General features: G+C 37.1%; 1 protein-coding gene and 1 long non-coding RNA gene across 2 annotated transcripts in view; one reads left to right on the top strand and one right to left on the bottom strand.

Moving 5' to 3' along the window:
* LOC107290443 overlaps positions 1-3672 on the top strand; it is a 7028-nt gene extending 3356 nt beyond the window's left edge. The window contains exon 2 of the long non-coding RNA XR_001548952.1: positions 2191-3672. This is a non-coding gene — a long non-coding RNA (uncharacterized LOC107290443). The remainder of the gene's footprint in view (positions 1-2190) is intronic.
* On the bottom strand, positions 3330-24864 carry LAMP1 (lysosomal associated membrane protein 1). Its single transcript, XM_015819321.1, has 9 exons — positions 24654-24864; positions 14436-14548; positions 10956-11175; positions 10475-10633; positions 9746-9966; positions 9030-9152; positions 6462-6531; positions 5891-6061; positions 3330-4266 (listed from the first exon to the last, which is right to left on the bottom strand). Exons 1-9 carry the CDS (start codon positions 24700-24702, stop codon positions 4127-4129), a joined length of 1266 nt encoding a protein of 421 aa, XP_015674807.1. The 5' UTR covers positions 24703-24864; the 3' UTR covers positions 3330-4126.
* Positions 24865-26277: the final 1413 nt, after the last annotated feature.

The following is a 26277-nucleotide window of genomic DNA, read 5'->3' on the forward strand; positions in this document are numbered from 1 at the left end:
TCCCTTCATCGAGGCCGGCCCTTAGAATAAATTTAGGCCATACCTGCGCGATGGGGGAGTCGCGCAGGGCCAGCAGTTCCCTCCTCGAATACAGTCCGTCATGTTGGAGGTCCATCAGCAAAGTGGGGGGAGGGGAAAAAGTCCTCGTGATGGCAGTCTCAAACGGGGCAAGATGGATTGAGGAAGGATGGTGAGTTCTTGCTCATAAGATTGTTTAAGCGGGCTTTATGAAATATAATTCAATATTTTTAAAATATGTTGTATTTAATTATACAGTGTGTAGGCTGCACAATACCCAACAATTCTGGAAGGCTCACAATTTAAAAGAAAACAAAAACAAAAAAGAGATCATGAGCTGCTGAGACAAATATATAAAACAAAACGGCTCCATCCAACAGGAGTTCAACTATCACTTTGCCCTGAAAAATATTAGCAATAGCACATAAGACATATATACCACTTCATAGCGCTTTAGGACACTCTCTAAGCCAGGCATATCAAACTGCTGACCCGCGGGCTGGATGCGTCACGCCGAAACTGTGCCCACCCCATTGCCAGCAATGGGGAAAAAGTCCCAATATGTCACGTGACGTCACATGACATCGCAAGTTTGACATACCTGCTCTAAGCGGTTTACAGTCAGCATATTGCCCCCAACAATCTGGGATCCTCATTCTACTGACTTTGGAAGGATGGAAGGCGAGTCAACCTTGAGCCAATCAGGATCAAACTCTTGGTAATGGGCACAGATCATGTTAGAAATAATCCACAACATTGTAGAGTCAACCAGGTTCTCTCACCTCTGCATAACCAAAATAGCTAAGGATATACAGATAATAGATAATGGAAATGTAGATGCCATTTTACTTTCATGGGTATGCTTTCAATCAAACTTCTGGAACTACATTTAACCCTACAAGGCCCTTACTTTCAAAAAGTCACTTTGCTTCAGTAAAGTCTACCATTCATTTATATTCATGATTTGCCTGCAGGGATGTCAAGTTAGTTTCAATTAGCTTCATGTAGTGTCAATAGCCATATAATTTGTTTCACAGATCAGGGTCAGCCCCATGCTTCATAAATACTGAATAGCACTAAATCTCTGGAAAGTTGAGAGATACTGTCCTTTTCTATAAGGAGAACCCTGTAGAACCTTGGAGTGTCTCAGAGACCCCTTGAGTCCCCCATTCTATCTCATTGTGGCAAATTAAATCTCCAAACAAGAACAAGCAAGGAACCGTCTTCTTACTGTCCAGCAGCTGATATTTAAAATATGCTGTCTCTTGAGTCACGATGCAACCAGCCAGCTTAGTAATTACTAATAGACTGATTTATGTAAATTTGTCTAATTTTCCTCCTACAATGATTTTTGATGGCCACTGTAACTAATGGCAGCAAATTCAACAGTTGAACAACATGCTGTGTAAATGAACGTCTTTAAATCTTGAATCTCCTCCATGTATTTAGTTTTAGTGGATGCCCCCAATGTATTCATTCTGAGGAGAAAAAATTATCTTCCTATGTGCCATATTAACCATATATGATTTTATAGATATTTACAATGTCTTCTTTATCCATCTTCACTCTGAAAGCTAGGAGTTTTCATGCATAAGATTGGTGCTTTACTTGTTTTCTTTATAGGATTTATTTTTTTTGGAAACACAATATTTTTAAATGTAACACAGTATTCCAATTATTCCTAAGCACAATTCCTTCTTATTTTGAGTCAATTAAAAATCTTTAGGGTCAGATATAAATTCCCTAAAATTTTGATGGGACCGGTTCTAAGACCCATCTAATTTTTGGCCAGCCTAATTACCTTGAGAAAGTTACAATTGCAGCATAAATTTAGCTGGCATTTAGAAATAGGCTGTGTCTAAACATGGAAACTTAGATATAGGGCTAATTTTCCTCCATAGCTATCTGACCAAATTGGTACAAGACCCTAATGTTCACTAATTTTCATGTTCTAATGTACTGCAAGTGAATTTTAAGTATTTCTTAATGCACACGTGTAACAATCTGGATGGAATCTTGTAAGTTGTTGATTTAATAATGTGATGCATCCTATTCTAGGAAGAGGGATTTGACTCATGGTATTTTCTGATTAGTGTGATTTTGTACCACGAAGCACATACAGATATTTCTTTGCATCGTCGTATATGCTAATATTTTAATTTTCAATTCTAGAAAATATTTACGGAACCTGGAAGTCTGCGAATGGCTACAATAAACAAACTACGAGATACGTGTAGAGCAAATCTGATTACTTCAGTCTAAATGAACATTACTTCACTTGCTCAGATACAATTTTCTCAGGCTGCCATTGACACTTCACTAATTAGCGCCAGCCTTTCATGTGTTCAGTGGGATTTTTTTATTTAAAAAAAGCACAAACACTTTAATTATTATGTAAATAAAATGTAATGTAGATGTAATCCCTTTTCAACAAATGGACTATATATTTTCAGACATTTTTGTAATAACAGAATACAAAACTATATAATAAAGTATATTTGAAGCTATCATTTTTTGAACTGTAACCATGTTAAGGCTCTGGACTTTAAGTAGAGATCCTTGTTTAGAAAACTAGTGCTCTACTTAATCTCACTTTTTTTTTTTTAAAGAACAGCATATCTACCTTTTTCTGTTGTCTGGCTCTGCTAAATGAGATTATTTTATTTATATGCACACACACGCTTACATTCTGAATAGTGAACTTTGATAGAATCAAAAACACCAGGAGTTACACCTTACAGCAAATTAAGAAACAATTTATGTTTCTACTTTTCTGCATGTTTATGTTTCTTTCTACTTTTCTATAGTGAGCAAAATGTTTCATGTGAAGTTTTGTCCTGAATAATCTGCTTCATCCCAGAACTGTCGGTTGTACAAGAGCTGCAATCTCCTATGTTACTCCCATGTGCTGCTAATGGGAAGTTATTCTATCAAGGAATAACCAAGTTGTTTTTTCTTAATCAATCTACTACTTTGTAACATTTTAACTTGCTGTAGTATTGTGGGGAATCTCTATGGATAAAACTATAGCAAACACAAGAGCTCAGGTTCATGTGTGACAAGGAAATTCCATAAACACAGATCCACTTGTTTAATGGTAAATTCCTCCACACACTCCAAAGAAAAAAATCAATTATACAAGGATCGAAGGAATATTATTTGAAATACAAAACACGGATTTAGATTTTAGGCTTATAGTTTACAACTAAGAATCTGAGGTAATAGAGTTACCCCTCCAAACTTTACAAACAAGCTTAATTTACTTCAAAATCAAAGCAGCCTTGTAACTGCTTAAAAGAACACCGAGAACATACAGAAAAGTCTTTATTAGCATTGTTACAGGCAATGCATTCATAACTGATCCTTGCAGTGTACAGTCCCAGCCAAAGTCAAAGCAAGAATTAACAGATTGAAATTTATTGTACACATGTGCAGAAACAGGATCTCCTTTGAACTTCCAACAAAAGAGACTGAAATTCACTTTACCAAAAATAAAGTAACACCCATTTTCATGTAAAAAAGGGCCAGCTCCTACTAAGCTGACAGACCAAAAATATATTAAGAGTTAGCCACATTTTATTTTCACACTTTGCATATACCAAGCTTAGCATTTAAAGATTAATGATACACACCTAGGTAGAGGCAAAGTGGGAATAGCAGAGGTCAATTGGTCAATCATTACTGTAAATGCAGTAACTTAAGTCAGCACAGGTTGGTAGTACCAGAAAAGTGGAAATTTCCCTTTGTTAAATACAATTAATCTGAATTTAAGTGGAGTATGAAGTAACTATATCATCCTCATTTAAGTAGTTGACATTATAAACCATGCCAATTCAGAAAAGCATTCATAAAATTTCAGCCTGTTTCTAGATGGGCAAATACTTAGCCCATTAGCAAAATTAAACAGAACTAAAGTTATTCTTTGTGCATAGTTAAATGCCACAAAATGGATTTCACATTTAGTAAAGCAGACACTGCAAGAAACAGTTGTAAGGAAAAGATTGTGCTCCCTCATAAATCTAATTGAGGAGAAGATGGGGGATGGGAATCAATTTTCTGCTTCTTGCGACTGCTATTCTTCCATGCTGGTATAATTCAGTGCAAATCATTAAATTGTTTGATAACCAGCATGGCTACGTTTTCGGCCAATTAAATATGCAATCAACACTATGAGGACAAGTCCAGCAAGGGCTGCACCAACTACAATAGGAATCAACATATTATTTTCATCCAGCTGACATTCTTCCACTGAAAGAAAAATAAATAAATGTAATTCAATTTTAAATAGATAAAAGAGCAAGGCAAGTACAATGTAATTCTTTCAATAGAGTATAATTTGTCAAAGCATCTGACTAAACCCAGACTACAATACTATTTATTACACTAGATGTAAAAAATTCCACCTGAGAGAATTGTATTCACACCATTCAGAATACAGTGGTAAAAACTGTAGACTGACACATGGAGAATTAGCTTTAAGATTACAAATAGACTGGATTCTCACATTGTGTTAGAATAGAATATGATTTGTTATAATCACTGAATAAAGCAGTATTCCCATAACATTGGGACAAATAAATCGCATGCCTTGAAGCAATGTGTAAAACCAGGAATTATCTGTTTGGAAAAAAGCCATCTCCATTCAAATTAAAGAAATGCAATTTGACACTTCACTTGCCAATGATCAAATAAAATGTATAATTTTCTGTTTTCACAAAAATGATCCTAGTGGTAGAAGTCCTTAGCTCGGCTTTAGGCAGATCTGCCATATAAAAGAATTTATTTTAATTTTCAAAACTGGAAGTTCTACTTTCCAAAACAAACCTGGCACAGAGTTAGTTCCCAATTTGAAATGGCAAAGAGATATTTATTTACCATAAGCATGTTCAACAGGACATTACAGTTTTCCCATTTGATCTGATCAAATAAACTTTGTAAAATTCCAATCCAACCTCTATACTCTATTGAGCATTTGAAACTGTTCTGGCAAATACAAGCAATGCTGAGTCTTGCAATATATTAACAACAGTACTGTATTATACTGTATAAAACTACCTTGCACCAGGTTACCATCCTACTAAAAATTATGGTATTATCTTCTTGCAAAATTAGAGGCATCTTGATCTGCCTTAATTTTGTTTTAAAAAATTCAAATGATGGCAATTTGTCTACTTCAGTTGGCTCAGTTATTTAAATAAGACTGCTACATTAGATAATATTCACTTTACATTCTAATAATAAATTGGTGTCAAAGGTTGACTTTCATTTAAAATACTTTACATTTCTTAAGCTGCTATTCATTAATTTTGGGGGAAGATGAGACAACCATAACCATTTAAACTATGCTCTGATAGATTAGCTTGTTAACCAATAGATAAGAAAACTTACATATGCCAGTTTTATATGGGGATCTTATATCAGCATAACTGATTACAAGCAGGCAATAATTACTACTTGAGACATCACTATTAGACTGCAAAGACTGGCACTTACAATGGATATTCCTTTTGATGGAGGAACTGTAGAATTCCCATTGGCATTATGCTATCCTGTTAGTATTTTATTTTATATGAGCCTTGACATGTTTTTATATAATTCCAATGATAAATAAAGACACACATGCACACAAAATGTATATACCCATTTTCTAGGCTACAATCTCAATCCCCATTCTCACGGGACTATTTTATTTTTTTAATGTAGAATTTGTCTACATGCCACAGGAATTGTAATGTTGACTCTTAGAACACTTTTATCAACTCTGTTTTGAAAGGGCATGGGGCTAAATTGCTAACAAAACATTTCAATAGCTTCAATAGGAATGCATATTTGCAATAAACTATGTTTTTAATCTATATTCAAGAGACCTTACCTGCTCCAAATTTGTATCCTGCAACTTTGAAAGCCTGAACTTGAACATTGTATATATTGATAGAAGCTTTGTCTGAAACCTGAATTATCTCTTCTGCCACACACTTGTAAGATTTTCCAATTGTAGCTTTTAGGGCACTTAGGCTATTGTTGACAACACTGATACTTTTTTCTGCAAAAGATTTACAGAAACAATCCAAATTACAAGCAACCTTGGTTTAAAAAGACAAGTGAGAGGAAGATGTAGAACTGAACTAAAAGTGAGCAGTCAACCATTGCTGCCGATGTTCTGCCCTCCATCAAATAATAAGTTCAAAAGTCATCTGTTTTTTTAATTAGAAACCATCAAATCATGACTGACAATTTGATCAAAGGTCCTACAGTTTAAATACTTAGGTTTTTTTTAAAAAGGATTTGGAAGACCATTCGGAGAAAAAGAATAAATAATGTACATTAGTGCAAATTTAGGAAATGTAAAAGGAATTTAATTGAGCAGTTTGCACTTTTAAAACACACTATGTATTTTTAAATGTTTAGAACATTAACATTTTATAAAGGAATTGAATTCTTACCTGTAGCTTCAGAAGGAAGATCTGCATTCACAAGGATGCCATGCAGGAAATATTTCTCAGTACTTGAATTCTTTAAAAAAAACCAGATGTAATCACTTATTAATTTCATTTGTCTTTAACAAAAGCTACTTCAATGTTTGCAGTTCAAATACCTCACAGTTTTTAATGCAGAGAAAACGTGCATAATGTGTGAAGTTTTGAAAAGTCTAATAGTAATTAAAACTTTTTTTAGAAATTTAGTACTTAAAACTGGTTCTCCAAATACCAGCCATTGCAGTACCCTCCAATCACATGATCACAATCCAAGTGCTTGGCAACTGGCTCACACTTGTGATGATTGCAGCATCCTGCTATTATTATTTGGGACCTTCCTTGCCAGTTTCCCACAAGAAAAATCAGCAGGGAAACTGGCAGAGAAGGTTGAATTTGCTCCCTCCACTTTCCTGTACAGTCTCCCTCTGCAGCAGTCCCCTTTCCCCCTGCCTGGCAGTGCTTATGCATGCCAGACTACAGCTAGCATCCCCCATACAGTTGCACTCAGTGGAACTCGCCCTTCCACCAATCTGCTTGCAAGCTTCCTGAGACTTAAGACTTCCTGCCGGCTTTCCCATTGATTTTGCTTGTGGGAAGCTGGCAGGAAGTTGTAAGTTAAAGTCATATGCTTACTTAACAACAGCAACAGGGATTGCTGGAATTGCTGCCGCTGAGGAATGTGATCACATGATATCACACTTTACAACTTCCTTAATCAGTAATGGAAATCCCAGTCCCAATTACTGTTGATAAGCAAGGACTCTATGTACATCTTCTAAGGATTAATCAATTTAAACCATAGCATATTAATTTGCTGCATTGTGAGCTTTTTTCTGAAAATTTATTCAGAATTCATTATGATGGTATTCAGAAAAACAGAAGGGACTTCGGAAGTCTTCTAGTCCAAACTCCTGTTCAAGCAGGAAACCCTATACCAGGGGTAGGCAACCTTGGCTCTTTTATGACTCGTGGACTTCAACTCCCAGTATTCCCGAGCCAGCTATGCTGGCTCAGGAATTCTGGGAGTTGAAGTCCGCGAGTCATAAAAGAGCCAAGGTTGCCTACCCCTGACCTATACCATTTCAGACAAATAGTTGTCCAATTCTTCTTAAAAACCTCCCAATTCCTGCAACTGTTTTTCATATGTTTTAGACTCCACTTCCCTAATCATCTTTGTTGCTCTTCTCCGAACTCTTTCTAGAGTCTAAACATCTTTTTTATATCATAGCGACTAAAACTGGATGCAATAGTCCAATAGGCATTACAAAGTGTTATTAACACTTTATGTGATCTTGATTCTATCCCTGTTAATGCAGCCTAGGAATGTGGCAGCTGCAGCATACTACTGGCTCATATTTAAGTGATTCTCCACTAGGACTCCAAGATCCCTCTCACAGTTACTACTATTGAGCCAGGCACCACCTATTCTATACCTGTGCGTTTGGTTTTATTGCCTAAATGTAGAACCTTATTTTTCTCATCATTGAATTTAATTTTGTTAGATAGAATCAGTGTACAGGTCTGTCTAGATCTTGAGCCTATCTTTTGGAGTGTTGGCTATTCAATAAATAGTATGCTGGTAACTTGGAAACAGGAAGTGATAATATTATGAATGACCATATAATAAATAAGCAACAAAATAGTGCTGAACAACTGAAGAAATTTGTCTCAATCTAGAGTTGTTCAGCCGGTTTGTAGTTAATAAAACTGCAACATTAAGTCTGTTTTTACTGTAAGATACTGACAGAAATTAGGTCACGGTCATAAATTTATAAATACTTCTACCCATAATTTTTCATTCTTTCAAAGATCTTTCGTGATAGTGAACTACATAGAAGAATTACCACCATCTACAGCTGGCGTAGATAATGGGAAGAAGACTTTAAAAAAATAAAAAATAGAATTGCAAACATATATTTTGCTTCCAAGTTCTGCATCTGTTTATAGCAAGCAGCTATGTACGTCTTTCCCTATAAAGTGACATCAGGTGTGCTGGAATGAAGATTGCACTGGTTAGGATTTGGGGTCCTAATACATCCAGAGCAATGGTTCTCAACCTCAGCAACTTTTGAGATGTGTGGAATTCAATTCCCAGAATTTACCAGCCAACAACTTAAAGTTGCTGGGGTTGAGGAACATTGATCTCAAGGTTGACAGGTTGGTCTAGACCTCATTTATTATAATCTTTTATACATGCATTTAGGCAAATAATAAATAATTTGTAAGCAGGCCTGAAATGTTCAATTAGGTGCCAGAAAGAAGATTTTGATGAATATTATTTCTATACCCTGCAGTGTTCCAACCATAGTGTAGTCTGATTAAAGGTTTTTTAAATATTCAGCATATTCGTGCATATTTGTGCTCTATACCCAGAACAAAATACAAATGTGAAGCAAATATTTAAACCTAGAACAAACAACACTTCTGTCATTAAATGTTATAAACATCCAATTCATTGTAAGCAACTCAAGCAGCCCAATCTACTCTACTCATAGGCTGAAAGTTTGGTAATGCTGTATATTGAAATATGCTTACCTGTGAAAAATTGAGAGAAATTTTGGTGCTCCCAGAAATCAAATTTAAAGTAACTGTGATGTTATCACACTTCCCAGAAGAAGTTGCATTTGGTGAAATATTCAACACTTTTGAACGAACAGTCTTAAAAAAAACATATTGTGATAGAAAGTTTAAACTTTGCACAGAAGAAAAAGTAGTAATTATCATTATGTACCATTTTACTTCAGTTGTATTTATCCAAACAGTAAAGAATTGTTATGTCTCACAATTATTTATATAAGGTGAATAGAGTATACTATGTACAGCATTTTGCACCATAGTGTAGTCTGATTAAAGGTTTTTTAAATATTCAGCGTTAAAAAAGTGGTTTCAACCATTCTAAGCTTGCAGTATAATTAAAATACTTCGTTTTAAAGTTGAAAATAAACTTTTCAAAGCTATCTTAAGGTATACTATATGTAACACAAACACACATATATAGATACAGCACTAATATTTTACTTGTATACCACCCAGAGTCACTGTGTGAGATGGGCAGTTTCTAAATTTAATAAATAAAAATAGATGGAAACAAGATATGGAGAAATGCTCTACATGTATAGAATACACGCAGAGAGAGATACTAGAACTAGAACTACTAGAGTGAGGAGAAGAATAGCAGCAGCAAAACTGTTTTTAAAAAGATGCTCTAGTTGCAAGGATCTGATGTATAAGTATATTAAAATATTATATACCTTATTTTGTGTACTGTAGGTGAGATTAAGTTGCAGACCCATAGAAGCAAGTAAGCACATCCCAGATGAACCATTTACACTGTATCGTCCAACGTCTGGTTTTACTGAGGGTGGTACACTGGCAGTTGTAACAATGGTAGTTGAAGGCGTGTGAGTTGGTGATAGGTGAGTAGTAGTTACGGGACTAACAGTAGTACTTTTGTCTTCAGAACAAATTGTTTCTAGAAAGCAACAACTGCAAATCACAAGGCTGAAACACTACTGAAAAATTATGAACCTCTTGGCTCACTTCCAATAACCAGGAGAAAGGCCAACTTAAACAATTTTAATAACTTTCTTTACATATGCTGCAAAAGAATGGATGGAACCACAGAGCTCCTTGAACAATAATTACCAAACTAGAATTTAAAAAATATGACAAAAGGAGAATCTGCTTTTTTCTTTAAATGCACCTCTAAAAATGCTATCAAAGGCCACATATAACCTCCATGTGCATCTGCTCCAATAATAGTAACTGTTTTTTAAATATTTTTTTAAATAGTTACACTATGATTCAGTGAAATCCAGCACTCTACTTAAGACTGTAACGTGTTCCTTTCTTAGAAGTCCATGTTATTAAAACAATTACAAACCTGTTAAATAGTTTCAGATAAAAGTAGATAATACCCAGTATTAGACTTAGACTGAATAAAGACTTAACTTATGTAGTTACTCTTCAGAAGTACTTACCTTTCTTACTGAGGGTGTCATTTGTAATGTATGCTTCAACTGTAACATTACTAAGAAGAACAGACACTTTTCCCGCAGTTATTAACTTGTTGCTTTGGCACAAATATTTTGTATTTAAGTCTGCTTGAATATCACTTCCGTTTTTTACTTCTGTTAGTTCTGTAGCAAGAAATAGGCAGTAGTTTAAGATTCTTCATAGAATTCTAAACAAGTGGAAGCCAACACTATTATTTATTAGACATTATACCCCATCTTTGATTCAGGAGCTCAGGTCCCTATATATAGTGCTTCCTCCTATTTTTGCCCATAATCCAGCGGTATTGGATCAAGACTAGAAGACTAGTCCAAAGCCACCCAGGGAGTATTTGAAGCTCATGGCAGATTAGTACGCCAAGTCTTTCTGTTCCTAATCCAACACCTTTACCAATTACTCCTGTGCAGTGGATTTTGAAAACCTTAAAAATAAAACCTCTTCACTTACCTCCAGATGAATTTGGGAAAAGGGAAGAATCGGTCAAGTTGAATTTGAACCCCAAAGCACTGACCACGTAGAGAGATTTATCTTTTTTCTCAAATGTCATATTTAATGAATGTCCTTTGCCAAATCCAACTGTAAGAATTTCTTCAGATGTTTGCTTTTTGCCACAGCTGCTAGCATTCTTTATTACATGAGCATCAGATAGAAGTGCGAAGGTTACGTTCTAACAGACATAAAAGAGATTATCTATTTTTAATATATGTAGCTTTAACATGCAATCCCCCTTGATCTGAGTACGTTTAAAGTGGAACTTCCTTCAACAAGCCCACAATAGTATATAATGAATTATTACATATTCATTTGAGTGGCAAAGCCACAAGTAATTTATAAAAGTTGATCTAACAAATATGTATTTATTTTGTATTCCACCTTTATTATTTTTTTACCTAAATCAAGGTGGCAAACATGTCTACAACATCTCCCTCCTCCTATTTTCCCCCACAGCAACCCTGTGAGAATATCATGGGTAAATATGGATTTATACACAAATCTGCCAAATCTCATTAATCAAACCAGTAAATCAAATTTTGATAATTTTTATTTGCCCAGTATTAATGAGCACTTCAGACATGTAATTCATCATACAAAATTAACACATGCCCACATATCTGAAGCAGCCTTGACATATACATCCATTCTAGATACAGAGATTTGAGATGGTTCTCGAGCAAAACTTTTTAACCACTCCTTATCAATTAATTTTATACTCTAAAAAGCTTTTCTTAGGAGGGGCAGGGACAATGAATAATTGTTAAAAATGTCTAATGCTGACTTTCAGGGAAGAAATAGTAAAGTGAAGATGATTTCACTAAAAGCAGAGCCAACAACCACAGCAGAATGAAGAACTCTATATTGCTCTTCCGTGTGTGTGTGTGTGTGTGTGTGTGTGTGTACAGAGAGGGAAAAAATTATTTAATCTCCTGCTGATTTTGTACATTTGCCCACTGAAAAGGAAATGATCAGTCTATAATTTTAATGGTTCATTTTAACAGTGAGAGACAGAATAACAAAAAAAATCCAGAAAAACACATTTCAAAAAAGTTATAAATTGATTTGCACTTTAATGAGTGAAATAAGTATTTGACCCCTTTGCAAAACATGACTTAGTACTCAGTGACAAAACCCTTGTTGGCAATCATAGAGGTTAAGACATTTCTTGTTAGTTGGCCACCAGGTTTGCACACTTCTCAGGAGGGATTTTGTCCCACTTCTCTTTGCAGATCTTCTCCAAGTCATTAAGGTTTCAAGGCTGACGTTTGGCAGCTCGAACATTCAGCTCCCTCCACAGATTTTCTATGGGATTAAGGTATGGAGACTGGCTAGGCCACTCCAGGACCTTAATGTGCTTCTTCTTGAACCACTCCTTTGTTGCCTTGGCCATATATTTTGGGTCATTGTTATGCTGGAATACCCATCCACAACCCATTTTCAATGCCCTGGCTGAGGGAAGGAGGTTCTCATCCAAGATTTGATGATACATGGCCCCATCCATCGTCCCTTTGATGAGGTGAAGTTGTCCTGTCCCCTTAGCAGAAAAACACCCCCACCTCAATGTTTGACGATGGGGACGGTGTTCTTGGGATCATAGGCAGCATTCCTCTTCCCCCAAACACGGTGAGCTGAGTTGATGCCAAAGAGCTCGATTGTGGTCTCATTTGACCACAACACTTTCACCCAGTTCTCTTCTGAGTCATTCAGATGTTCATTGGCAAACTTCAGATGGGCCTGAACATGTGCTTTCTTGAGCAGGGAGACCCTGCAGGATTTCAGTCCTTCATGGCGTAGTGTGTTACCAGTTGTTTTCTTGGTGACTATGGTCCCAGCTGCCTTGAGATCATTGACAAGATCCTCCCATATAGTTCTGGTCCGATTCCTCATTGTTCTCATGATTATTGAAACTCCACAAGGTGAGATCTTGCATGGAGCCCGACCAAGGAAGACTGACAGTTATTTTGTGTTTCTTCCATTTGAGAATAATTGTACCAACTGTTGCTTGGCGAGTCTTGTAGCCCATTCCAGCCTTGTGTAGGCCTATAATCCTGTCCCTGACAACTTTGGACAACTCTTTGGTCTTGGCCATGGGGGAGAGTTTGGAATCTGATTGATTGTATCTATGGACAGGTGTCTTTTATACAGGTATCAAGCTGAAATTAGGAGCACTCCCTTTAAGAGAGTGCTCCTAAACTCAGCTCGTTATCTGTATAAAATATACTTGGGAGCCAGAAATCTTGCTGATTGATAGGAGCTGAAATACTATACTTTGACAATAAACAATAGTTAATTATTGATAAAAAGCACCTCTTCCAATAAAGTAACTGGAGTATTTTAGCTCTGTACTCATTCTACAGCTATTTATTCTGAACAATAGTTGTTTAAATAAATTAGATCCTAGAGGTACCAACCATACATACAGTATATATGACCTGCATGGATTTACTGCAAATAACAGTTTTATCTTTCAGCAGTGAATTCATTTATTTTTTGAATTAACATAATACTTAAAATATAAAACAAAAATAGGCTGAACATATGCAGGCAAAGGGAACTGTGTATATTTGTCTTCAAGAAAACCATGCAATTTTCCTGGCAAGTAGCTTGCCATTGCATTCTTCCAGGGCTAAAAGAATGACTGGCCCAACCTCACCCAGCTGACTTCATGCCTAAGCGGATCTACAAGTACCAGGCTAGAAACTGGGAGTTCTAGTCCCGCTCTAGACATGAAGTCACTGGATGATGTTGGGCCTACTATTACATCAAACTGGCTTTCATATACAAAGTACAGGCTTCAGAAAGCTCGATGTTTGCTATCATATAATCTAAAAAGCAGTAGAGGGTTAGTACAGATATTCCTCCATTTACGACCACTCATTTAATGACTGCTCAAAGTTACAACAGCCTCAGAAAGATTTTTTTTTACAGCTTGTAAAGCATTTCTGATAGTCACAATCACATTACCTTATTCCATGTATTTGGCAACTGACTCACATTCATCACCAGTTGCCCAGTGCCCCCAATCATGTGATAACTATTTGCGATCCTCTCTGCCAGTTTCCCCAAAAAGTCAATGGGGAAACCAGAAGAGAAGGTTGCAAGGGGACGGGACAGAGGGGACCTGGAAAACTCAATGGAAGGAACACAGGGAGCTCTGTGCATGGAAGGGAGTTGAAATCCTTTCATGGGCTGCAGGACTACTCTGGATTTCAGTTTCGTTTCTGCAGTCCCCTGAAGAATTCACCCTCTATGCATGGAGGAGAGGGGGAATCCTTCAGCAGGCTGCAGAATCAGAGCTGAAATCCTCCTGCAAGCAGCTCTTTCGCTTCATCTGTGATCATAATTTGAGGACTACCTATACTGAGACAGAGTGCTCTAACAACATTATATAGCATTCTCTCTTAGCAGCCCTTTAAATTTCAGTAGTTTCACCTGTTTACTCTTTGTGTCAAGTTCCACTGTGAACCGCATGGAGAAATTGGCTGATAGGCATAGTTTTCCACTTGGATCTTTCACTTGAAATGATGATGATGTTTGTAAAAACCCTATAAAGATATAAAAAAGAAAAACAAAGCAGTGGATTACAATTATTTTAAAGAGCTGTATGTCATTTGAGATTCAATATAACACAAATACTTTCAGAAGATCTTCAAGCTTTTATGAAGTTCTTGTTTGTTCAAGTGATCTAAACTCTTTAATATATACACAGAGAAACCTACTCAGGGTTCTAACTTATGTTGAGCTCTTGTGTACATAGAAAGTGATTTAAAAGCAAATGCATTTATTCTTACATACAACTGCCTTAAGAAGCTTAGTATTTAAGAACAATCTGTGTTCAATATTCATCTCTTTCTCTTTTATTACCGTATATATGGAACGGGTTCACAAGGATTACTGAAGAGGCAGTAGTCAACAAAGTTTCTGTAGCATAATTTGTATTGAGAACTCTTAATAACATACTGGTTAAAATACTATTTCAAAATTACCCTAGCAATATATATTATTTCTCCCCCTCAAATGTTAATGATCCTTCAGATTTTTTTAAAACGAGATAACATTTTTTATGACGCCAAAAGCACTATCTTACAAAGTTGTGCATAAAATATTATTTCTACCTTGGCAGGAGACAAAATTTTAAAAGCTAGTAATATTAACTTCATCTTAGCTACACTTCATTAACAAGATTCTTGTTATTACAATTCAAGCTGTTGTCAACAGCAACTGTACAAACTATCACCTACAAGAGCTAATGATTTACTCAGTGACAGCGTAATTTCTATATATGACAATTCTTCAAAGACCTGCATTTAAAAAATGACGCACTCCCTGTGCATTGAATTCTCAAGATACAATTTCCCCATATTATCTTTTTCCTACCTTAAATTTACAATTAGTAATATTGTATACACATCCATACTATAGCATTTTTCTACAGTAGAGTATAGCATAGGACAAAATGATATAATGTAGTGGTGATTTCAACTCACATACAAAAAGATTGCCATTACCATTACAATATAGCTGCACATTTTTCTTCTACTTAGAGAAATAGTCCTTCATATATATAAAATGTGGCAAAAACTCCTAGGAATGTGACAGCACTTCTGTTTCAATGCTTTATCCAAGCTTCATACAGGATGCATAACACAAGTTATTTGAAAGGGTACAAACAGGAACAGGAACAAGAACAGATGATATAGGTGTTACTAACAACACAGCACTTTAGAACACTGTAGAATTTTCTGGCATTATTGTCCTTATAAATAATAGCTTTTTACAAATTATTTTAAAATTCCTCCTATAACTCTAGTGAGATTTCCTTCAATCTGAAAACCTAATGAACATGAGGAGTAGGAGACTATGGAGTATATTTAAGAGAAGAAAAAAAAGTAATTTTTCAGCATTTAGGATGTTAACTGAGCAAGGACAAAAACCTTGCATTTGAAAACTGCTTTGCCCTAAGGAGAACTGGTAGCTCAAAACAAGATTTTGGGGAGATTAATTAATTAATCTGCTCATGCCATCTACATCAACACTTCAGACTACCTACAAATAGCTATAACTACACAGTTGTTTTTACAGGAGTCAATACTAGCTTCAATACTAGGATTATACAGCATGGTATTCTCATTTTGACCTCTGTACTTAGGAAGAGAGGGATAACTATTTATCTGATTAAGTTTTTCCCTATAATTTATTTGTGAACTGAAATTTTCTTGCTAGGACAGCTGAATCTATTGCAAACAAAGTAATTAATACATGGGTTTAAATAATTGCAGTCTGAATGCTGAAAGGTGCAAATACTGTAAGCGAAGATCATCTCATTTTAAAAAATAGTTACTTGGAAGGGATGATGTGCCTAGTGAATATTGTGTAAGGCCTAAAGAAGGCATCCCTCTTTTCTCACTTGGAATCATAGTGTTACACAACTTTAGGCATCCATGTATATGAACTTATTGAAAAAGCTCAAAAGCTATGGTGAAATTAGAGTAGAGTCAAGATCAGTCTTCTCCACAATGCTCAGAAATTATTTAATAATAGTAGAACTTAATAATAATAGAATATTAGCCAGAATGTGCATCTTAGGTCAAGAAGTACTTAACTATGTTTCAAGAGGAAACTGGAGTGAATAATCAGCAGACTCGGAGATCTTATTACAACAAAAGCTTTCTTCAAAATATATCTCTTTAAAACTCTGTTCATAAACATGGCTAAATAAACACACACATTTAATAAAAGATGCAGAAAAGCACCTGGTAAAAATGTTAAGACAACAAAATAGTTCTTCAAAACAGGAATCTGAGCAAAGAAAACATCAGGACAATGTGTGCTGAAAGATAAAACTAGCATAGAAAATGATTTTTTTGCTTCTTAGTGCAGAGATCATAGGACAGATATCTGTGCCAAAGCTGACTTTTTCAGAGGGAATGTCAGATGAACTGAAACAAATATAGGTGAAGAAAAAATATTCGTAAGTCAAAGTGTACAAATTAAAAGGAATAAATCCACAGGGGCCATACAATATTGAAAAGAGATTTTTTCAAGAATATAAATATGAAATTGATAATAGTTTTAAAAAATGCAAATGCTCTTTAAAATTAGGATCCATTTCCGGGATTTAAAAATAGCTACAAGTGACCTTAATGTTTGGGAAAGGATTGAGTAGAGATAAAGAATACCACAGTCCAGTTAGCTTAATATCTGTTCCAATGAAAATTGTTGAAAAAATTAAAGAATTAAAAAGAACTAAAATTAAAAAATTAAAATTACTTATGAATTTGACTGAAAACAAACATAGTTTCCACAATATTAATCACCTAGACTTTGGTGAAGGTAAGAAAAGGCAGGCTGAAAAGGTAAATATACTGTATCTGATGTTTTATGAAAGACTTCAACAAAGGCTCCTGAGCAAATTCAATGACCAGGAAGTAGGAGGATAGATAGACCAATTGTTCCACTGGAGAGATATGCATAGTAGGCCTCTCAAGGATTGGGACCTACCATTTTTAATCTGTTTGTAAGCGAACTGGAGTTCAGGATGAGCAGTAGAGAGGCCACGATAACACACTGTTCAAGGTGACAAAATAAAGATTCTATTAGAGCTCTAAAGGATTCAACTTATTTGAATAGCCTTCAAACTGAAATATAAAATTCAGAATCGCAAATGACTTTAAGTAATACTTCTGGCACACAAAATATTACAAGTAGTGGGAGCACTGTCGACAGTGACTGATAAGGGAAAGGACTGTAGACTCACAGTGGAGAGCTTGATGGCAATATCAACTCATTGTGCAGCTTCTGTAAAAGAACTATATTCTAGGCCCTGAATCATTAGACCTAATTAGATCTGCTGATATTATAATACTATTATGTAAAATTATTGTAAGACTATATTTGGAGTATTGTGCTCAATTCTGGACAATGTTTAAAGATGTTATTACAGAATTGGAAAAGATATAATAAAAGTCGAAACAAAATGATTGGGGAGTTGAAGATCTGCTATGACAACAGGCTACAGCAATTCCATTAAATTATTTAAACTCGTGTAAGGCACAAATAATGTTGTCAAAGAAACCCCCCCCCCCAAGGACTGGAGTTTCTCTGTATGCAGATGTTCTCCTATCCCTACCCTGACACAAAAAATGTGCATAGTTAAAACTGGCAAATTATTGGTGACAATTTTGATGACTTCAAAAATGCACTGGATATATTTGTGGAAGGCACTCAGTGGCTACTAATATTGATGAATGTTTATTTCCTCTTATATCACAAGACAGCATGTTTTATTTACTGCCTGCTAATAAGGGAAGGAAGCTATCACCAACCCTTCCATATATCACAAATGCATCACACTGATTATTGATATATAATGCCATACTAGATAGGCAGATGATCTGTTCCACAATTTTCTCAAGTTTTTCACACTTCTATTATTTTTCTCATCTCCATTGTGTTTTCTTTCCTCTTCCTTTCCATCCAGCTATTTGTCATCCCTCACCCTGTATTTCCCCCATTTTGCTATTTCTACTGAAAAGGACTATGTAAACATGTATGCATATAGTTTGTGTATAGGAAAAAAGTTGATATGATAAAGTTAATTTTTAAAATAAGGCATCTAATTTTACAATGATAAATCAGTAGTAACTATTTTAATTGACATTATTTGTACTGGTTCTCCTTTTCAAGTGTACCTTCTAGATCAGGGGTGTCAAACTCAATTTCATTGAGGGCTGCATCAGCATTGCGGTTGCCCTTGGGGGGCTGGGTGGGTGTGGCCAGGGTGGGTGCAGCCTACTGGGTGGGCGTGGGTGTGGCCTGTTGGGTGGATGTGTGAGAACGCCCCGTTGCCTGCCAAAACCCCTCCCCCGGAGCCCATCAAGCCGGATATGTGAAGTAGGCGAGGGCCATTTGCTGGCCACTTCCAGGCAATGGTGCATTTCTTCATTCCTCACAAAGGGTGACACCTCCCCAGCATGCCCCCAGGGGACAGGGCTGACGTGGCAGGGGCTGGTTCCTTGCTGTTTCCAGACGGTCTTGTGGAGCTAAGACTGAATGCGTTTCAGCATAGATGGCCACCACAAAATTGTACATTGGCTCCTAGCCGGCCTGGGCCAGGGCCAAGGCAACGGGGGCCGTTCCCTCACTGTTTCCAGGATGGCTTCCCAGGCCACATGAAACCACTTTGCAGGCCGCATCCGGCCCCCGGGCCTTGTGTTTGACATGTCTGTTCTAGATACTATACAAATATGTATATATTGTAGCACCCTTTTTTCTTTTTTTTAGAGTGGCTACAATCAACTTTATAGTGCTTCCGAATAGGATTTTCCTAACATTAAAAAAGTCTGACATCAGATTATATGCAGGATTTATTATATACTCTGTTTAAACTTCTTGTCCCTTTGTCCAAATTGTATTGGGTTTGTAATATCCCAATATGGATACTATTCCAGGGCATGCAGCCCATGTAAGTGTTAAAATACTTAGATCCAAATTAGAAATATTATTGGCTTCTCTGCCCTTCTCCTTTTAGATACACATTTTATCAAAACTACATCTAATCAAAACTACATTTTATGGGGCAATTGCTTTCTATCATAAAAAATACACACTGCACCCCAGCATCTTCTGCATACTCCAAATATGTTGATTTGTGTTATGATTTTTGCTCACTATTAAAAAATGGGTGAAGGGAGAAGGCTAGTTCCTTACAAAATGAGTATTTTGTCTTAGAATTGGGATTTTAAAAAATCTATAGACAAGATATTTTACAATAGTGAAACCTGACATTTAGGATTATCCAAGGCAGATAATTCTTCCATCTTCATAGTCAGCCACATACATAGCTGGGTTTGAAACATAGACTTTAGCTGTAGAACAAACCAAAGCAAAGCAGACCACTACCCTTATAAAATAATAGCTAAATGATTTGGGACATATTAAGGAAAATGATACTGGCTTTGCTTATGTTTTAAAATGCATCAATCTTGCATACTACCATGGAATGAGACCAGGGTGAAGCAGTTTGGATTCACATCTCACCTTCTACCAAAGCGCTATTCCAGTGATGGCGAACCTTTTAGAGACCGAGTACCCAAAAACTGGCCCCACTCCTGCTCCACCCCCTACCCCGCCCCCCACCCTGCCTGCCCACAGGGCCACTCACCACCTCCAGGGCCCGCTACAGATTGCCCAGGCAACCCAGCAGCACCAATGGCGGCCACGCCCTCTACCCATGCCCTGCAGCATCAACTGTGTGTGATGGGGTGTGAGGCAGAGTCTTGTCCACGCTGCCTGGCTGCCATGTCCCTGGCTGCTCTGCTCCGCATGGGCCACACTCGGGGGCAACTCTCCTCCAGGGGGGCTGCTGGTGAGGGGGTCACGGGGGGAGGCGAGACTGGGGCAACAACACGTGTGCCCACAGAGAGGGCTCCGAGTGCCACCTCTGGCACACGTGCCAGAGGTTCGCCATCACTGCTCTATTCCTTGCTCATACTTTCTTTTTCCTATAAAGAGGGAATGGCAGGAGGCAAATAAAACTTGATGTTACTAGTTTGTCACATCTTTTTTCTCTGAGGAAAGGTGCATATTAGATGAAGCCTAGACAAAATTACATTACTGCAATACTGGATAAGGTTTCAAATGAAATCAAATAAGCCCTAACTCCAGACTTTGGGTAGCTCACTGAATAAGTGGCGAGCTGGATTCTGCCTCCTGATCAAATCCAATCTTCCGCCCCACGATTCTCAGCATAAGCAGTATAAAATATAATGCTGAAATGTTGTTCAAGAAGATCCCAACCACATTAGAGTATGCAACATTAACAAAACATAAGTAATATTCATCTTAAAGTAGTCTATTTCATTTACTGGAAAAATTAGAGCCACTTTGATGGGATACAGCATCCATTTTCATTATTTAACAGGATTAATTTTATAAGGATACTAAAAAAATTAGATTAGGGAGCAACTGTGTAACTGTCCCAAAAAGGAAAGAGCATAAGAGTAAAGTTGTAATCTAGTTCTACTCCTAAGTAAATAATATAATTGTATTACATTGTCATGTCTATATATTTCTGTCCTGGTTCTATCAAAACATAGAACATTTTCGTGGTCAAGTGGGTCTTAAGAATAGCACATATGAGCACAAGAGGAACACATGGGAAGTTAAAAAAAAATAGGCATTTCCCATGTAAAGTCTATAGTTTTCTTAAATGTCAAGCCACTTTATTCCTTCAATCCTTTCTCTCCTATCTGATCTCTAAAGGCACTATCTCATTTTAAGTTGCAACCGTCCCTTCATCAGTTGAGCTCACAGGCAGAGGAAGATGCAAAGACCTTACTACAAGTGGTGGAGAATCCAGTTCATTATTTATTATAAGGCTGGAATTGAATCCAGGCCAACCAAACAACTATTTCCCATATAAAAACTGTGTTGTTTTCAAAGTAGAATTAAAAAAAAACCTTACCTAACTATATATGGAATTATATGGAAAATTTGCAACTGACTACAATGTATTATTCTTTCTTTGTGTTTGATTACTAATATCTTTATATTTCCTGGAATCCAACTGGACTGGGAAGTAAACTGCATAAACAAATATATACATTTCTATAAAAAATAACATTGGATTAATAGTTTAATTCTGAAACTTTTCTGGCTATGAAAGTCACATATCATGGCAATAAATTGCATTTTCCAGCCAATAGTGTCCTAGTTCTAATTTCATGCTGGATAACCATTTTTAAAAGTCAAAAGCAATTCCAAAAGAAAAATTTACATGCATGCTTTTAAAAGAGGGTACAGAAATATTTATATAAAGCTAAGTAACAAATTGGCTTTCAATCAGAGTTATCAAATACAAAACAAAATTTAGAGTCATATTTACGAGTTCATCTTTTAAATTTTTAGTTTTGCAATTGGCTAAGCATACAGCTAACAAGAACATTTTCATCTTTGCTCATGATAAACAGGGAAGACTGACTTCACTAATTAAACAATGTCCTTTTGTTTTCCTAATCTGTTTCAATGTCTCTAAAACATTGTAAACCAAATCATTCATGGATTCAGATAAAGAAGAGGTATGTAGGCATTGGAAAGTTATATTTATGAAATACCTAAGCTCAAAATGATATTGACTTCATTGGTAAGTTTTCTCCCCCTGCATAATGTGAAAACTCTTGAAAACACTATAAATCATAAGCAATAAGACATATTTCAAAGGAAGAAAGAATGAGGTAACATTTGCTCTGTGTTGAATTTTCAAGGTTTTTTTTTAAATCTATCTCATTTACAAAACCACAATGAAACCAGCCACTGTTAAATCAATAGTTTTTATGGGTATTCTTTTATATTTTACTTAGAAGCTAGGAAATTGTGTATTATTCTAGACTATCATAGGCTAGTCTGAGGAAGAACATACAAGGCTGGATTACAACAGAATTCTCTTCTGTTTGGCCAATCACAGCTAGAATACAATATGCCAAGCCTCAGGCCTTATATACACAAACCTAAAGGCTTACACCCAACAAAGCTGAAACAATATCAGAAGCACTACTTGTTTTGCCTGGACAAGCCAACAACTGACTTGTCAAAGCAAAGCTCTTATTGCTTATGAAGCCAAAGTGTGGATTGCTTTCATTACATATTCTTCTTCTGCCCTGGCAAACTGGTAGCAAGGTCAGGATTATTTACAATTGCTGCTCTAAAATAATACATATCTCAATCCTGAATACAGAAAAAAGGAGCGATAGGCTTAAAATATAGTCTAAATTTGAAGAATTCTGTAAAATTAAACTTTACTTAAATAAGGTTTTGAATATAGTTTTATTATTTCAGGTAAAATATTTTATATTATAAAGCTGTACAGTTCTATGGTTGTGTCATTTGGCTTCTAGATTAACAATTTATTAAAGGTATGTAGTTTATTTCTCACAAAGATAAACAAGATGAATTCATTAGTTTTATTCATATGGGAGAATCACAGAGGTCACAACACTGCACAGTTTGGGAGCCCTTGGTGTAAATAATTCATACAGTTCAATAATATTTACTCCAGTTTGTATAAGTTCATTCATACCCTATCATCATAAACATTGTAGAATCAAAGTAAGTATACTGGAAACAAATATTGACATAGAAAGGCATAAAGGAAATTTACTGTAATTTGGATCAATGGTAGCATATTGCATGATTCTTCAAAGAATCACACCTACCTAGTTTTCACAAAGTAAAGAATACCTGGATATAGAACCAACTGAATCTTGCTAGTACAATAAACCATATGAGAAATTTGGGTTGTTTAAATAAACATACAGATGTAACATTTAGAGGAGGAAAGCAGAAATCCAGAATCTTCAAAAAAGGAGGGGAAAAAGAACCAAGAGTTCTGCTGTTATATGCTAAATAAATCATGTTCCAATGACACAGCAAAATATTTTAAAATGGTTTTACTTAGAAAATATATAATAAAAATCCACAGGGAATTTCCTCAAGGATAAGATGTTTGCCATCTAAATAAATCTGTGAACTCGTCAATAGTTCATATAACACTAATAGCTTGTTGCCCTTTGAGCAGGGAGAAGTTACAGTCTTCTTGTACAAAACTGTTGCTTTGAGCTATTCCCTGAGTAAAATGAACTAGATTTTTCTCCTCCGAATACAGTTGGGAAGGGTTTAGAGCTGCTATTCTTTTTCAACTCTTCTCTTATTTTCCTTAGTACAAGCTTTGAACAACACCAAGCCACCATAAATTAAAACCTAAGGCCCAGATCTACACCTTGAGAGTTGGAAGAAATACAGAGCAAGTCAAATACTGGAGCAAAGCATCTCGGCAGCAAAACATAGTTGGAAAGAGAATAAATACAGCAACCAATTCTAAAAACACGGCCAAGAAAGAAAAAAAAACGAGGCCTCCAGCTTTAAAAATTTCCCAATTACCCAGCATAATGGAAGGTGGAAGAGCAGCTTATTTTACATTACAGTGCCCCAAAAGGGCAAAAAAAGAAGAAAGTAGTTAGTCATTTCCTCCAGCGGGGGGGGGGAAAAAAAAAAGAAAAAAAAAAAGCGCTCGGATAAATTTCAGGAAGAAGCAAAGGGAGAAAGGAAAGGCACTGATTTCACTACTCCGAGCGTTACGAAATGACACCCGAATACAAAAGGAGGCTGGGGCTGCCTTAAGCAGCACCTCCGTGTTAATATATATCACGCATTCTTTAATGGACAGTTTAGACAGGCGATCCGGTTCGGAGGCTCTTTATCAGCCAGTTTCAAGGTTGAGCAGAAGCGGCGGATGTGGTCGGGGAGCCGGCGGGGAGAGAAGCAGGGAAAGGAAACCCTTTCTCTTTCATCCTTTCACCTTCTCCAAAGGCAGCCAACGACCCGCCTCGCCAAGCAAGGAGGCGGCCAACCTACCTAGGAAAGGCCGCCTACCTTTCCTTTTGGCCGCCCTGCTAGACCGACCGACCGACCGACCGAACCTCGGGCGGGGGGGGGGAAGAGGAATTCGTCCGGTGCCCTCGGGAAGGGCCCGGCGAGTCCAACGCTACGCAGGAAGCCGGGGAGCTTTTCCCTGCGGGCCTTCGCCGCGGGGGAAGACGAACGGCCCCGTCGCCCTGCCGAGAGAGAGGAGAAACCGCCCCGGTCACCACTCACCGAGCAGGGCAGCCACCAGGAGGAAACCCACCGCACTTCGGCCTGCCATGACGGAGCGCTTAGAGAGAGAGAAGGGAGGACCTGAAGGAAGAGGAGCGCCGCACGAAGCTGTGAGCAACCACGGGACACGGGAGCCGAGACCCAGCGCAGCGCTGAAAAAAAACGACCAGGGGCGCGGTCACATGACCTGGGACTTCAGCCCCACCCCCGCCCCTCCGTCGTTATTGCCCTCACTGTCACCTGATACCAATTAAGACCCGCCTCCTTCATTATTCTTTTTTTTTTTACAGGGGGAGGGGGAGGCGCGAGAATCACGCTCTCGCGAGAATACCATCAAAGCAAACGGGGCAAGCGCGAGAGAAGATCGGCTGGGCGGCGGTTACCTGTTGCCCTGCGCTTAGTTTACCCGCGTGATGCTGTACGGGGCTAACTAGGGGTCGAGGGGTTCTTTTTTTAAATGCATTTTAGCAGCGTAAATGCCTTTATCGGAATCAGACCGAAAGTTCATGGAATAGGTGTTTTTTCCAGATAAAGTGCATTTTTTGAAGTGTTTTTGGAGAGGCGTGCAATTCGTGCACAGACACTCGAGAGGTTGTGGCACTGTAGTATCCCTCTGTTCATCTCACAATAAAACCCTGGATAGGATCCAGAGTTGCACAGAACTAGGAAAGTGACGGCACGGGAGACTGCTATTCATCTGAATGGGAGAAACTGAACTCGTATATCCGGAGGGTTTGGAATCAAGCCTTGATCCCTTCTGAATTCCTATCCCGCCCTCTTCTTGTTACTGAGACAAAATGTGACTTGTTTTGTTACATCTGCTTTACATACTGCTATTGGAGCGTAAACTGCTCAGAATTGGAATATTTATTAGTTAATATAATTAGTAATATTTATTAGTGATTATTTTCTAGAAATTAAGTATGTACCTAGAAAGAATTGAATAACGAAGGAAATCTTAAGTACTGAACCCCAGTCTTGATTGCTAGCAAATGTATTGCTGAATCTGATTTATACAAGGCAATATGTGTTACATTTTTGTGTTATAATTTCATAAACTTTTTTTATGATGATCATGCTTAATTTTAAAAGTTTTGGCAAGACCTGAGACTTTGCTAACACAAAATAATATAATTGATAACTCTTAAGCATTGACTCCTGATCATCCATCATGGACACTCTTCCAAAGTGGAATTCAGGATGTGTTTCAACAAAAAGTCACTGGAAGAACACTCCTACATCTTCATTACATTGTGATGCTGAATGCAGAAAAAATGTGAAATAATTTTAATTTTGTATAGGACTGCATTCCCTTTGTTGAAGGAAGTCTTCATCATGGTTCAGTCCAAGCCAGGAATAAACAACATGGCGACTGCTTTAGAAAGAAGGTTGCAGTTTATTGAAGAGGAGAGCCAGACAGAAAGATGGCTCTGGAAGAAAAGAGAGAGCGCATGTTGAGAGTGGGTTTTTATACCTTCTTGAGCCTTTCCTTTGGAGTTGTTCCTGTGGTATGAACTTTGACCTGAGTCTGAGTGTGCCCTTTGGCATCTGTGGGTTAATCCTATTATGTCTTGTCTTAGAGTTTGGGTGGGGTATGTAGATTTTAGGTGTCTTTGTCTTCCTA

Source organism: Protobothrops mucrosquamatus, unplaced genomic scaffold (assembly GCF_001527695.2).
Source record: "Protobothrops mucrosquamatus isolate PMUCROS unplaced genomic scaffold, P.Mucros_1.0 scaffold897, whole genome shotgun sequence".
Taxonomy (NCBI): Eukaryota; Metazoa; Chordata; class Lepidosauria; order Squamata; family Viperidae; genus Protobothrops; species Protobothrops mucrosquamatus.

Bases quoted from the DNA above. Each gene is read 5' to 3' on its own strand.
- LAMP1 (XM_015819321.1), bottom strand. From the start codon at position 24,702: ATGGCAGGCCGAAGTGCGGTGGGTTTCCTCCTGGTGGCTGCCCTGCTC. The intron at 9,967-10,474 runs GTAAGTACTTCT...GTTGCTTTCTAG, and splicing joins TGACACCCTCAGTAAGAAAG to AAACAATTTGTTCTGAAGAC. The intron at 6,532-9,029 runs GTAAGCATATTT...TTTTTTTTAAAG, and splicing joins TTTCTCTCAATTTTTCACAG to AATTCAAGTACTGAGAAATA.